The sequence below is a fragment of the Falco biarmicus genome, chromosome 4 (assembly GCF_023638135.1).
Source record: "Falco biarmicus isolate bFalBia1 chromosome 4, bFalBia1.pri, whole genome shotgun sequence".
NCBI lineage: Eukaryota > Metazoa > Chordata > Aves > Falconiformes > Falconidae > Falco > Falco biarmicus.
The window spans coordinates 16,310,580-16,325,633 of NC_079291.1; the positions used below are offsets into that span (position 1 = coordinate 16,310,580).

Consider the following 15,054-nt stretch of genomic DNA (forward strand, 5'->3'; position numbering starts at 1 on the left):
GAGAAAAGCTAAAAATTCCAATGCAAACCTGAACATTCTACCTAAATAATTTCCTAAGAAAGCATGTTCAATTACCCTGAATATCAAAATCGTACTACAAGGAAGCCTCTCGACACAGTAAGAAACATCTTGGAATGTCTGATTTCAAAGTCTCTTTGTATCACATTATTTTTCACTTTGTACCCTTACACCAATCCTTGCTTAAGCTCGCCACTAGTACAGTAAGCCTCAAAAAAAAAAAAAAAAAAAGCAGTATTGACAGTTATTTAGAAGGATACAAATTGATTCCAATACTCTGTATAACTAAGTATTTTAACCATGACAGCTTTCTTCAAAGAGCTTTTTGAAAACCTTTTATTTAATTTGTTTTTAAGCTTTTAGAAACCCTAATCAAGTTGAAAAACCTAACTAGGGACACTGCTAGAACTATGAACCTGTGCTTTTTTACAGAGCTCGTATTTAAAGGCTATCCCACAAATAACAAACAGAGAAGCAAATATACTACTGTTTGTGACCTGAAATGCACCAAACACAGACATCCAGTCAAGTAAAGTTTCAAACCTGAATAAAAGCAGATGTACATTTTGTTGGATCCCACAAAAATTCAACTGCATTGAGCTGGCTTGGATTTGTCTTGATATCAATGACTCCAACAGACATTGGAATATCTATTAAAATAAGTAGTAGATATTTCAAAATAATCAGATGCCAAGAAAACACTATAAATAAATTTTAATATAAGGTTACCATCAGCAAACACAGGTAAGATGGAAAAATGTGGGCTTCGGCGGCTTGACCACAAGCCCAGAAAGTTTCTCTAGGACTCATCTGAAGAATCTTAGTAGACTCAACATTAAAAGTGCTCAGAGTTTGAGAGTGGTTTTTGATTCCCTTCCTCCCCCACCACCCACACACAGCCTGTGCACCAAAAATGACCAAGTTACACAAAACACAGAAGCCACATTGGTGCCATTTCCACAGTTTACTAAAGAAAGTCACTTTTGCCTGTATTCTCCCGATTACTGTTTCATTTACTAATCCAAATTAGAAAGATCAGTAATGTGTAAGGTTGCAGAGTGGCTATCTTACTTCTAGTAGCACTTAAAAGTTTTTAAAGGAATATTAAAGTGGTAAGAACATTTATATTCAAAACACACCCTGTGACAAAGCAGCATACAGAAAACTAATGTGTTTTTTCACCAGCCCAAGCGTAAACGTGATCATGATCAATTTAAATTTGGAAATTGAATTTCGTACAGTGGCAACAAATAGAAACAATTATACCTAAGTCGAGAAGTCGGTCCCCAGGGCGGTTCCACTTCCAACCTTCTAGCTGCTGGTGCTCTGTATATTGCAACCTTCTGTCATGGAACACAACTCTTATAATACTCTGACAAAGAAGAAAACGATCATCTGATGAGCCACAAAGTTACTGTATGTTTAGAAACAGCCTGAAGATAAAACACTAAAACATTCCAAAATAGCCACAGTGCTGATAAATATGTACTTACAGCAAAAAATCTGGCAACCGTCACTATGCCAAAATATTCCAGAACACAGAAATACAACTGAGCAACAGGAGATACTAAAAAATGTGGTAAAAATGCAAATAAGAATTACATCTGGTTGCATATTCTAAAGGTCACTATTAATTAGATGCAGTGAACTGAGCAACACTGACAGCACAGTACCGACACTGTGTCGGCAACACCAACTTACTTCAGAAAACAAACACAAAAGACTTCATTTATTCTGAAAAGCAGTGAATATAGTTTGACCATTTATTTCACCGGTAATTCTGTGGATTTTTGTAGAAAGTTTTAAGAAACTAACAGAAAATGCCCTTCCTAGAATTTTTAAGTATATAGTTACAACAAATCTGTAATAAACAACTTTCAAACTTTTCTAACTATTCTAGCTGAAATATTAATCTAAAAATACCACGACATATAATCATAAAAATACCATAACGTTACTCAGCTAGAAGCAATTGTCCAACAACACATACTTTCGTGGACAGTGCTGGTACACTGTGCACTTAGTCATATTCTGCTGCATGAATGCACATCCAAAGGGCGGGAATACTGTACACATCAACTGCTACTGAACAAACAAAACGTAGACAAATTTGGTTTTCTTTTTCCATTAGTCTACAGTCTTATTTGTATTAACAGCAGGTAAGCGTCCAAAAAACCCAAGAACTTGTTAATGAAGTGTCTCTTAAAGATACATTGCATTTCTTTGGTTTTATTTCAAAAATAACAGAAAACGTACACGCACATGTGCGTGCACAAACACACCGCTCCTTTTTCACTGCAAACTGGCAAGTTTGGAACTTGGAAACATCTGCAGCCACCTTCACCAACATGAAATGCCTTCTTTGTTAACAAAGTACTGGGATTTTAGCATTTAAATGTTCAAAATGGGAAGTCTGTCGATGCAGCATTACAATACCTTGCTATGACAAAATTTCCTTTTTTTAAACTTTTGCACTGCTTTGTCCTATTCTGCCTACCAAATGGCTCATCACCAATACACAAACCTCTAAAATTACAGCAGAATGATACCGCAAGACTACATGGCAATAACAGCTAAGGGGGCAAACAGTCAATATGCTTATTACAGCAAGTCAACATGCCAGGTTGTAAAAGGTTAAATAACAGAATTCACAAATTCCAGTTTTACACTTGTGCTTAACACTTCTTGAAATTATCTCTGAACAAGCATCCCACAGAAAAGCAAGAACAAGGCACAGGACTATAGAAACAGCCAAAGTTGACAGGCAGACTCTGCCTCACACAAGCACACTGTTCTGGTGTATTTACCAGTACCACTTCCAAAGTGACTTTAACTGAAGTTCTTCCCTTCTTTCCCAATACCTGAATAAGATTTTTCAGCAAATTTGGTAAAATCATTAGATGCTTACAAGAAAAATCCAAACCTCTCTCCTTTATCAGTTCTTTTCATAATCTGTACCATGAATTGGGAATTTTTCAGTCTGCCTCATTCTTACACTTCACACAATATCTCAGATCCACAGTACCTTCTGCTAAAGCACAAGGAGATAAATCTGGAATTAGGAAAAAGACCTCAGCTCTGGAACAAACTGCTCTGTGAGCAGCAAAATTAGAGAAATCTGTTGCCCTATGCATCCATCTCTAATACCCCACCGTTGCAAAAAACACAGGTTGGCCCCATGCGTCTTCCATAACACTTACTAAGAAACATGCTCATAGCACCTCCACTCCTTTCCAAATGATCCTCTAGTTTCCTTCCCCATCTCCTAATCACTTGAAATAGACAATGAAATGGCTCAGAAGACGCTGGATACATACAAATCTATAGGCAACTAGGATCATAAGCTTTGCATAAAATAACTTGGTATTCAGTACATATAAGTACTCCATGCACTGAGTATTTGGATTCATACTTCTTTATTTGTAAACATCACCAGTCCACACTCATTCTGAACAAGCACCTACTGACAGGAAGAAAAAAAATAATCCATAAAATGTACAGTGTCTAGATTGAATTTCTCTCACTAACTTTATATACTTAAATTTGCCATCACTGTTATCACAGCTTCCTTTCACTCAGCAGAAAGACATGGACACATTTAGTGGAGACCCATCTCATCTTAAAACAGATCAGACTGCAGACCTCATAAAGGGTACATGAAGTGATTAGCTCACCTTTAGTTGTCTAAAGTAACATGAACACATTAATAAATGGGAAAATGCATACAGGTATATTCTTCTAGTTTCCAGTAAACCTGAAATAAAACTATGCATTAGGTTCCACTGTGCCCATTTTCTTTACTGGTCAGAGTAGCTGGTCCACTTCCCTCTGTGACCAGGTAAGGTTAAGAACTAGTCTTTCCATACCCAAGCAGCCAAGGTTTGTTAGTAACATGATCTAGAGAACTTCAATTCACCTTCACCAGTTTCCCATTGATCTCTGGTATGTCTCCAGCTTTCCGATTATCTAGCATCCGTATCTCGTAGGACTGACCTTTAAAGAGAGAAAAAAAATATGTATCAATAGAGAAGTCAGAGCACAAAGCTATTTTGTGTTTAAGGCACCAGAATTAGTTTTTGGTTCATAGTACAGAAGAATACCAGTACCTGAAACTTCTGTTCAATTGATTTTTATAACAAGATTCACTTCATAGAACAGGAATTAATGGAACAAAATGAAACTTCCTGGTCCCTTTAAAACTACAGATAGTTTCAAAGTTTAAGTATTTCATTTTACATGAAGTCTAAGTACTTGTTTCTCTATTTTTCTTCTGAAGAAACACTTTTCAAAGCTGAATTCCTTTATTTTTGAAGCTGATGAAAGGCAGCATACTGAGAACCACAGAGTGGTCTTCTGAAATAAAACTCTTGCAGAGTTTTTATACTCTTCATGCAACATACATACCACTCTCCCATGTTTACTTCTGCCCATGTACCTGTGCCTTTGTATGATTTTTAGGCTTTGCATGATTTCAGAAATAAGCCTTTAACAGAGCCAGTTACTGGTTATTTCAAAAAGGTACGAGCAAATCTATCTTTCCAGTGAATTTGATGAACTGTTGTGCTTTAAAAAAGACAAAGCTCAAAGTAATTTATTTGAACTACAGGGATTTTATTTTTTTTTCCCACAAGGTGAGCAGCACATATTCATTTGCAAAATCACCTTTCCCTAATTAAAATACAGGACAAAACAGATTTCAAGAGGTTCACCAAGATCAAGTGCAGTATATTCATTACCTTCTACACTACCCTCCAAACTACCTTTACGTTCTAGTGCATTCTACATTTCAAAGACATTTATTGACTTGCCCTACAAGGTAAAAGGTCAGCTCTCATACCCCTGTGAATAAGCAAATGACTTCTTCAGCCCCTTTCACTGCTTCATAGGCTGACGCTACCTCCAACTATGGGCCGTTTGGAGTTTTTTGCTGTAATGCAATTAGCACATTTATGTATATACTCTACAGATGTACAGATTTACTTTACCCCACCAGCATCTATGATCATTAGTAAGATCATCGATGACATAAACCCATATAAAAATGAAATGAACCTAGTGCAGCTCAGTAAAGCAACAGATCATTTCTCCTCCTGTATTTAAGAGGAGGCAACGTTTTTCCTGTTAAGTCAGATTTGTTCAGGCACCAATGTTACTTTACTCACACAGATACAACATATGTAAGCCCATCTACATTTATAGACAACATTTTTAAAATCTAGCACTATTAATAAAACTTTTGCAAGTATTTCTCCTTTCTCTCGCATCATTTTTTGGAGGAGGGATGGTAATGTCTGCTTGCTTGCTCAGCAAGTGTTGCTAACCTTTTATAGGTACAAAATAATATTAAGACGAAAGATTTGATGAAGTTAAAAATCAAGGAATACCCAATTCAAAAATGCAACAATAGCATGGGAAGTTTTCAAGAGAAAGGGACAGACATGTTCTGTTCTGGACATGTAACTGCTCTGAAAGTGTGAAAAGCACCACAGCACTGATCTTAGTCATTTCTGTATGAGACATATATATGCTGCTTTCTCTGCTTTTTCCTGGAGTGTAGCCACAGGAGCAAGGCGACATAAGGTGCTAGGAACCTTTAACTGCCCACAGCTTAACACTGAAACTGTAGTACCCTCTTTCACAAAAATCACAGAATAGTAATGTTTGGAAGGGACTTCTGGAGGTCATCTTGTCCTACATCCCTGCTCCAGCAAGGCCACCTAGAGTCAGCTGCCCAGGACCAAGCCTGACTGCTTCTGAGTACCTCCAAGGATGCTTATCCAGCCCAGACGTCATTAGCTTCTCTACAAGCACCTTATGGGAGAAAACAGCAAAAGCCTTGCTGAAGACAATGGCTTATAAACAACACCCACTGCCCTCCCCTTGTCCATCAAGCCAGCCATTTCATCAGAGAAGTTTATCAAGTTGGTCAAGCATGACTTCCCCTTGGTGAATCCATGCTGACTACTCCTGATGACTCTTGTCATTCAAGTGCCTGGAAATGGTTCCTAGAATTAGTTTCTCCATCACATTCCCAGGAAGCCTGTAGTTCCTAAACTCTGAACAACACTCTTAGCTATTCCAACTAAAACACTGACAGAGGGTAAAGCCAGGGATTGCTTAAGTGTTGCCTTAAGAAATGTCACCATAGCTTAACAGACGGGGCAAATGTTCCTGCTGTTTCTAGTATTCTAGTACTCCCGATTCAGTAAACTAAGGCAACTGCTGACGAAATTAAAGAAGGTATTCACTCTCTATGGTACTCACTATTCACAATCCTCTTGAAAATTATTTAAAGGTGAGACACTGCCTGATAATGGGGCCAAACTAGAAACAAGGTAACCGAAGTGACGAGGATTAAAATTACTCTTTTGCTAGAGGAGTTCATCCAATTCATTACATAAACATATGTATCAGTACAACAAGTATTGCAAACTGATCCTTACTTCAAGCTGGCTTCAGTATGAAAGATGTCATCTCTCTACACAATCCCAAGTTTGTTTTTTTTTAACATGTATACATACATACACACACACTAACAGCTAAGAGAACAATTTTTAGGAAAAAGTCTTAACGTAGACAGCAAATGTACTGTCTTTCTGTCTGAGGTATTGGCACTGAAGGGATGCTGGACAACTGGGGTTTTCCCCCCCCATATTTATTTAGAAAAAGGATCAATGCCTTCATTTTTTGACTTCAATGAAGTTACCCAAGACTCTGAAAACTAGCACAAGCTCTTTGCAAAAGAATCTTTATGAAGAGATTTTCAAGGGTAGATGAAACATTTACAGTCATTTCAGACACTGTCACTTAAAAGCCAAGCTCTTCTCATAGCAAGCACTTTCTTTTTTCAGCTTGCTGCTTCCCCAACACACTGAGCTGAACTTTAAGCTTCATGTTTGGTCAGGAAGGTGGGATCCTGGCACTGAAGAAAACAAAGTATATTTCTACAGAGCTTAAAGTTTATAAAAATGCAGAGTTTTTTTAAACAGTGCACAACATCTTGCTGGTCCAGCATACTGCTGCAATTGTTCCATTTTCTCCTGAAGAGAGCACTCAGGGTACAAAAAGGGGTTAAAAATACAAGTAAACCTCACTAAGCAAATGGCTGAACTATGCAATCACATGTTTTTAAGAGACTAAGAATCACCTAAAGAACTTTCACTATTCTCATTAGTAGAGGAGTCAAGTAATGTTTAAAGCATACTTGGACAGACTGGATACTGCAAGATGAAGCAGTTTATTCACATGGAAAGCTGAAAATGATGCTTTGACATGATGTCAGTATCAAATTAGACATAATCTGCTCTCACAGACTTTAGGGCCCCAGTACACAGTTAAACACTACCAGGTATGAAATGCATCACTAGCAGTTCATACTACTAGAAGCACTTAAACTTGAGCAAAAAGGATAGCCTATCAAGAAAACACACATGTAAAATATATGAGTTCTATAAACTAGTAAATCGTCAAGTTACATAGCTCACACAGACCAAGGAAAATTCACCAGTACATACTTTAACCTGTGTCCTTGTCACTGCACACTGACGCAGTACACTGCTCAGAGAGGCACATTAGCCAAGAATATTAGTTGTACCAAAACATGGTAGGATATGGAAAAGTAGTGGTAAAAAATGTTTTTAAATTGTTTTCATTTTTCATACAAGTCATGCTGTGGGACTGTTGTCTTCTAATTACAGTGCCATTTATTGAGAGATTTTGAGTCAAAGTCCATAAGGAAAAGAAAAAGCAAAACTAAATCTAGGAACAGTGATCCTAGAGTGTTAGAGCAAGGGAAGGGGACAGTCCCGAACAAATGACAAATGGTTTTATTTGAGCTCAGAATGCTAGCTGACTAAACTTAGAACACCAGTATCATCTCTCATGGTGAGGGAGGTTTTATCACATGGCAATGACTATATTCAGATTTTTTTACCCAGCAGTCTCTGCTCTCTGTAGAAGGAAACCCAAATTATCATGCAAATCAACCACAGGCTACGAGGAAAAAACAGCAAGACTTACGAGCAGTATTTATCTAGATACTTTCTGATTAATGCAGGCAGACAATAGTGAAGCACAGAGAAACTCTAAAGGTACAACAAAGGTAGCTGCACTTGTGTTTACATTTCAAACATAACACTGTTTGGGGCAGAAATGTATAGCTAATTTGAGAGCGATTACAGTGGCCTCTGTTGTGCAACACTTTTTGTTTAGGGACTGACATTTTAACATGTATTATGACTTTTAAGGGGTGTTTGTGTGTAGCTGATGCAAATATTATGCAATTATACTTGCTACTATCAATCATCAAAAGTTCAAAGAGGAATGCAAAATTAGTCTTGTATTTTAAGCTATTACTACTTGAAGTTTGTCTCCTAAAAGCTGTCAGCTTGATTTTACTCTGGGAGGTGGGAGATGGGCGAGGGGTGACACACAGAGCAGAAAAAAAAAACCAAAACCCCCAGACTCTAAAGGGAATGTAATGACAAGACTATAGCTATGGGTCTGCCAATTGGACAAACCAAGACAACTAGCAAGGTACTCAACCTCACTTTTTACATGCATTTACTCTGGATGTACCCAAGTGTACAAAAACACAAAATACAATTCCAGTTTTAGACCTGCACCACAAGCTGCATTCACTATTGTTACGCCTGTAACGTATGTATACCAACCTTGATTCAAGTATGTGAGAGTTTCATCATATAATTTTACTGCTGGAGATGTTGCAGCACACATAACATACTGGAAGGGTGGATGTTTCGTCTCATTTTCTTGGGGAAGGCTGGAATCTTCCTGTTTGAAAATGGGTAGTGCCAAAACATCGCTGAAAAGAACAAACAAATAACTCTGTGAGACTGTTGGCCCTGTTTTGCCTGAAGATAAAGCCCGGGGGAAAAAAAAAAAAAGTTATTTGTGACTTTAAAAACCACAGTGGAATACATATGGAATTGTGTCAGTTTATTAGTGAAACTAACGTGAGCAGTATTGAAGACATTTTTCACCAAAACTTTAAGCTAGGACATATAAGCAATGCTCTGGGACCTAAGCAGACAATAAATAAAGTTGTGCTCATCCTCTGAAAATTTAGTCTTCAGTTCTTATATCCACTGAAAAAATTGTTTACTCTTTTCACCTGTCAACACAGGCAAGCTTGCCTAATATACATGCAGCTGAGAGCGATGTATGTATTCACTTTCTTCTTTGAAATAATATATTCCCCAAAGTGAAAATCCTTCTCCCCATCTAGTATCATCATATCTAACCTATCAACTCCATTGACACTGAAGATTTTTCAATATTAACTTTTATTAGGCTTTATTAGGCTTTAGCACACTGAATAGCACAAAAAGATTAAGCAGCAGGTTCACTTCACTTATAAATGTAAGACCACCAGATAAACTTCTGAACTGTGAAGTTTCTGAAGAGTAAAGTGCAATCTGTACTGTTCACAGTAAGAAAGACAGCTTCACCACAACCAGTAAACACATCTGCTTTCTACAGAATAAAATTATCCATATTACCAATAGATTCATTTTCCTTGTATACAGTAATCCTTCATAAATAAAACCTCAAAGAGATTAGTGAGTATCTCTTGCATGGAATTTTTGTTCACAATCAAGTCATCTGCAGGTCCATAAAAATGTCTTTGAAAATGAGTTTTTAAACTGAAGAAAGATTTCTCACATCTCACCTATTGATTCAGTTTTTAATCTACATATATTGTCTTTATTTTTCTTGCATTGATCACAATCATACATTTATTTTTTTTAAATAATTACATCTGCATTGCATGATTGTTTACACTTTCTACCCTAAAATTTTTGAAGTTAAATTGTTTTCTGCTGTTCCTCATTTCTGTGACAGTCTGTTTTACTTAAAGAGAACTCTGTTAATCATTCTTGAATTCCAGCTCATATCTGGAGAATCAAAAAGTATCATTATCAATTTAAAGAGTGAAATTACAGCCAATATTTTTGTGTCATGGAAGGTTATAGTATAGATTTGGTCTATGTAAGTATTAGGTATGCGGAGTGTGGCTGCAGTACCCCAACTTTTCTCTTAAGAGCAGGTGTCACATACAGTAAGCTAAAGGCCAGCCACATCATATTCCACTCCCCTGGCTACCTGGACCTGAAAGAAGAAATACTTATGAACAGTGAAAAAGTTTAAGAAGTTTGTCTATACCTTGTAGAGACTGTACAGTCTCTCCCAAAAACAACTAGAATTAAAAAAAAAAAAGAAAAAGAAAAAAGACACTGGGAAGAAACCACAGGAGATGCTACAAATGGGCATGAAAGCAGGACAAGGCAAGAATACCATCCAAAAAAGCAGTACAAGCCTCCTGACGCCAGCTCCCCAAACTGGAGCCCAGAGGCAGCTTTACTCCTTAACTAGTTGCAAAGGAAAATGATGTGAAATACCCACTTAAAAGAGAAGCAGCCACTGTAAAACGGTCAAAAGGAGCATCACGTCCAGAGGCAGGACCGAAGACTTCGCAGATGGGTGGACTGCTACTTGAGGGTGACTCAGAAAAAAACACCAGATGCTTCGTGCCCTGCTGTCAGTCAAAAGGGCAGCACGAGCAGAGGGCAGCGCCACGCCAGAGGGAGCACTGCGACAGGCCCGAGACAGGACCTGGACACCGGGACCCCTGTGTTCTTTGGCACTTAGTAGAGTAGTTGAGTGTTTTTATGAAGAGGAACTTTAAAATGGAAAGAACACGGAAACAATAACCATGTTTAAAATAAACATGTATGAGTCGAAGCACAAAAAAAGGTGGCATGCAAAGTATCTCACCAAATAAATAACCTGTAATTCTCACCTAAATTCTGCAGCACTTGCTTTCATGTAACACACAAGATGAAAAAGAGAAGTCTTTTGTGTATTTATGAAAAATACCTTTCAAGCCTTGATTTCCCTCTCACAACTTAAAGACAAAAATGCATCTGGTCTGTCTTAAGAATGTGTGCCGTGGTTAATGAACTAGTTAAATGAGTAGACAAGGCACTGGAAGACACCAAAACTGGAAGACAAATTTAGTCTGCTTTAAACCTGCTTTTGCTAATACAAAGTGGTAATGACTAACTGCTAACACAGATATCAGTAAAAAAAAAAAAAAAAAAAAAAAAAAAGACATCCAACCCCTCAATCCTACAATTTAATTGTAAGGAGGTCACAATGCCTGATCTTAAATGCCACCATTCCAGAAAAACACTCCAGCAAATGGCACGAGGCAAATGTAAGAATCTTCATTTATTTTCCCAGATAAAACCATACATTTTTCTTATAAAAGACTATTCTGGGTACTAGTACATTCCAAAGGAAAAGAGAAGCCAATGCATTTAAAACTCTTTCCTAGACCATCTTTAAATAAATACAATTTCAATAACATTTTGCTTTGTTCACTCATAAAGAATGAAATATCCATGTTTTCACATCTACAGATACACTTGTTTCTGTCTAAAAACAGATAAAAGCTGCAGGCAATTAAAAAGAGTCAAAAGGGTATGACAAAAGTATTTCAAATTAAGATTTTGAAGTGTCATGATAAAGCAATGTTAACTGATTTAGAACCAACTATTAATTCCTCTTCAAAAAAGTGATATATCTTTTCTGACTTTCAGCAAGGAAGCTGCTACGAAGCGACGCATTTATCCTTCGTCACCGTTGTACAGCAACAGAGGATGGCCAGGTTTAATCATACCTGTGAGCCTACAGCTCAGCAACACGAAAGGTCTTCTGGGCAGTAATGGCATAAAGAACTTCTGCTATGTGAGCTGCTCCCTCCCTACACAGCATTTTTCTGGGCTAGGTTGGGGTGTCTGTGAGTTCACAGCACGGCCCAACACACAGCTACACCGCTGAAGGTGACAAAGGCAGGTGATAAAAATCTTACTGAAGAGAAACGCTCATCCTACCAAACATAACTTGAGGGTAAGCAGAATGACTTAAGCTCATGTACCCTCACGATTGGCAGTAACAGGGGTACAGGAATCAGGGAAGAAATTGCTAATGTCTACCTTTAGCTAGGAAATCAATAGGAACACACAACTTTGAGAAACACAAGAATATAACAAGCATTCCTCCCAGTTCTCTGAGGCCAAAATCCCCTGTTGTTTATCCTTACTTTAGTTCAAATAGGGACCATCTAAATTTCAGTGACAAGCATTTTCCACAAAATAAAACTCAATCCTCACACAGCACAGCTGAAGAAAACATGTGAGGTGTACTCACAATTCAGAGAAGGAAACCAATGGGAAACAGAAATCTAGTATTTTTAATAGTCCTCTACTTAGACTGAAGAGGAACATCCTGCAAGTGATAAACTGCAGATAATATATGCTATTAAGTAGACCACATTCCTAAAAACTGTGGAGATTGTGACAGTCTTTCTACCACCTCTACTTTTATACTGATTCTATTGTAAAGACCCAACAGAAAAAAAGGCCAGGAGAGCAGGTCAGCCTTCTCAGTTCCAGCTTCTTTGTCCTTAGATCCTGGACACAATTTCTGCATTTATAATGACCCAGTGGCCTGGCAGCACAAATTATCTGCCCCCCAGTAAATCACTGGCAGCCTCCACACTTCTGTATACTTCAGCATCCTCTAGTCATTTTCTACTCAGCTGGTGAAATTTGATTTGTGCTGGCCCAATGCAGATTAGTGACAGGCACTTTTACTGCCAGCTTTGCTCAGGTTATTTAACACGGCAAAGAACCTCTTGCCTAAACAGAAGTTGCTCAGATAAAGGAAAAATGAGTTTTCCACAACAGCTACTGTTGAAATTATTTCAAGCTACAGGAGAAAAGAGCTTTAGAAGACCGATTCTGTTCTTTTTCTGCCAATGATAACTTTTGATCTTATGAAGTAAAAGACTAATTTACTTCACTCGTCTCATCTAAGTGAACCTTGGACTACTACAAGCAAGCTGAGGTATAAATGAATAGCAATGTTTTTAAGGAGAAGTAGCATCTTTTGTTAAGACTTCTTGGTATCATTTGGAAAAGCAGATCTGTCAAGGTTTACTCTCTTGATGGAAGGAACACAGAGACCAAATTTTTGAAACTATTAGCTCCAGTACTAAAAGTCTTGTCTTCATCCCTCACAATTTGTTATCTAAAGCATTCAGCTGAAAGCCTTCTTTCTTCCTAGAAGGAAGAGAAAATGCTCCCAGAAAAACAAAAAGAAAGTCTTCATTACACACCAAAAGCAGGCAGCAAACACATCTCCAACACCCAATCTTAGCTAGCTATGTTACAGGAAAAGTGCATAATCTAAACTTCACCACACAAAAGTAAGAAGGCTTAGAAGAGGAAGCAAGGTGCACGTCAAACCTTGAACCAAAGCATCCAGTGGGATGGATCATGTGTGATAAGCTATCCTACGTAGCCTACATGAGCTTGTGAAATGTGCATCAGCCACAGAACCACCTTTCTTCCAAATATAAAACCCTCTTCTTTTCAACACTTTCTGAAGCATGGAAAAAAAAACCAAAACTGCAAAACACAAAAAACCCTCACCTGCCTAATAACAGGGTCACAAAATAAATTAAGAACCTCCTGTCCTTACAAGAACAGGAACTAGTATGTCATCAAAATCCAAAGTGACTTTCCATCAATCATCTGCCTTATCTGTCTTCTGGATTGTAAACTTTTGGGTGTGAGTACTAAAGCATCCAGGAACATGCAGGTCTTTTGAAACTTTAAAGCACAATTTACAAGGACAAATACCTTGAGAAAAATGTTTCTCAGGCAGTATTTGAATTAAAGTTATGATCTCAAAGCCCAGCTCTGCACTGTTTAAGAGGTCTCAAAGAGCCATGAGAAAATACAAGGCAACAGGAGAACTGAGACTTGCCCTGTATCCACAAAGGCAAGTCTAATGTGAGACAAGACCCCTGGAAGTAACTGCTGGGAAACAACTTTCTCTGAAGCAACTTGAATCAGAGAAGTGCAACGTGAAGAAACGTGTGCAAATATAATGCTATTCCCAGGAATCCTACAACCCATCACATGGAAACTCAGCTGGTTAAAGGCCTCGACTTATGGGGAATTTGGCACAAAATGCGCAAGAACAAAAACCCCAATTCCAAAATTTGTGTCCTCCTAAGCTCTTGAAGATACCAAGAAAAAGCTGCAAGAATAGTATTTGTTCACAATTACAAAACCCCAGCTCTCCATCCACTACTCCAACACAGAGAGGTCAGGCAGTCTGTACTAATGTGCAGCAGCTACATAGTACAGACTGCTTCTAAGTGGGAGTAACGCATACAGCAAACTTGCTGCCCTGCTCTCAATCCCGCATGTACATCCACCATGAGACGCAACAGAGGAACAGAGGAGACAGTTACGCAACCCTGACTTTTTGAAATGTATCCACACATACAAGGGTGAAGGAGGGGAAAAAACCCAAAAAACAAACAACAGCAGTGGCTCAGTGATCTGGAACATGAGGTTTATCTTTCAACATGTTTTATTTGTGGTAACAAAATTAGGAGATATAGGTTTGTGGATTTTATTGTTCCTCAAATGTCTATTTCCTGACAGGTATTTCTGTTTGCGTGCCTGCACAAACAATCAAGCTCCAAGTCTAATCAGTACACAATATTTTATTTTATAGAGTCTAGATGTCAGTGAAAATTATTTTTGCTAGTGCAATACGTACCACTGTAACAGAACCTTTTAATGTATTCTACAGAAAATACCATGTACATCTTAAAAATTTTTAAAAAATTTTAAAATTTCAGGATACCTTAAGCAAGTAGTCTTATTAAAAAAAAAACCCAAAAACCAACATAACCAGTAGCAGAGTCTCAAAAGAGCGGGCAGCATTCAGGAAAGAATAAACAGTCCTTTTGTCCATCAGAAAGTAACAGCAGCCACAAGGAAAATAGGGCTTGATGACCTCAAGTCCAATTTTTTTCATTCTTGCACAGCAACTATAAAGGTAAGACAGTACCTGTCATGACCCAATTGAGTTCATCAGAAGCCAAAAAGCGGATGTCAGGGACACAAAAGCTGTTAGAAGAAAACACCC

At 37.9% G+C, this 15,054-nt stretch overlaps 1 protein-coding gene across 4 annotated transcripts in view; it reads right to left on the reverse strand.

Annotated features, from left to right (window-relative positions):
• Window positions 1-15,054, reverse strand: part of UBP1 (upstream binding protein 1) — a 38,345-nt gene that overhangs the window by 19,282 nt on the left and 4,009 nt on the right. For 3 of the 4 annotated variants that reach the window (XM_056334237.1, XM_056334236.1, XM_056334235.1), the window contains exons 2-5: window positions 8,691-8,842; window positions 3,935-4,011; window positions 1,285-1,390; window positions 562-668 (exon numbers count right to left, since the gene is read on the reverse strand). In XM_056334237.1, coding sequence (XP_056190212.1) covers window positions 562-668; window positions 1,285-1,390; window positions 3,935-4,011; window positions 8,691-8,842 — 442 coding nt within the window. Of the gene's footprint in view, window positions 1-561; window positions 669-1,284; window positions 1,391-3,692; window positions 3,773-3,934; window positions 4,012-8,690; window positions 8,843-15,054 lie in introns of those variants that run through there. The other variant, XM_056334238.1, reaches the window with a different exon arrangement.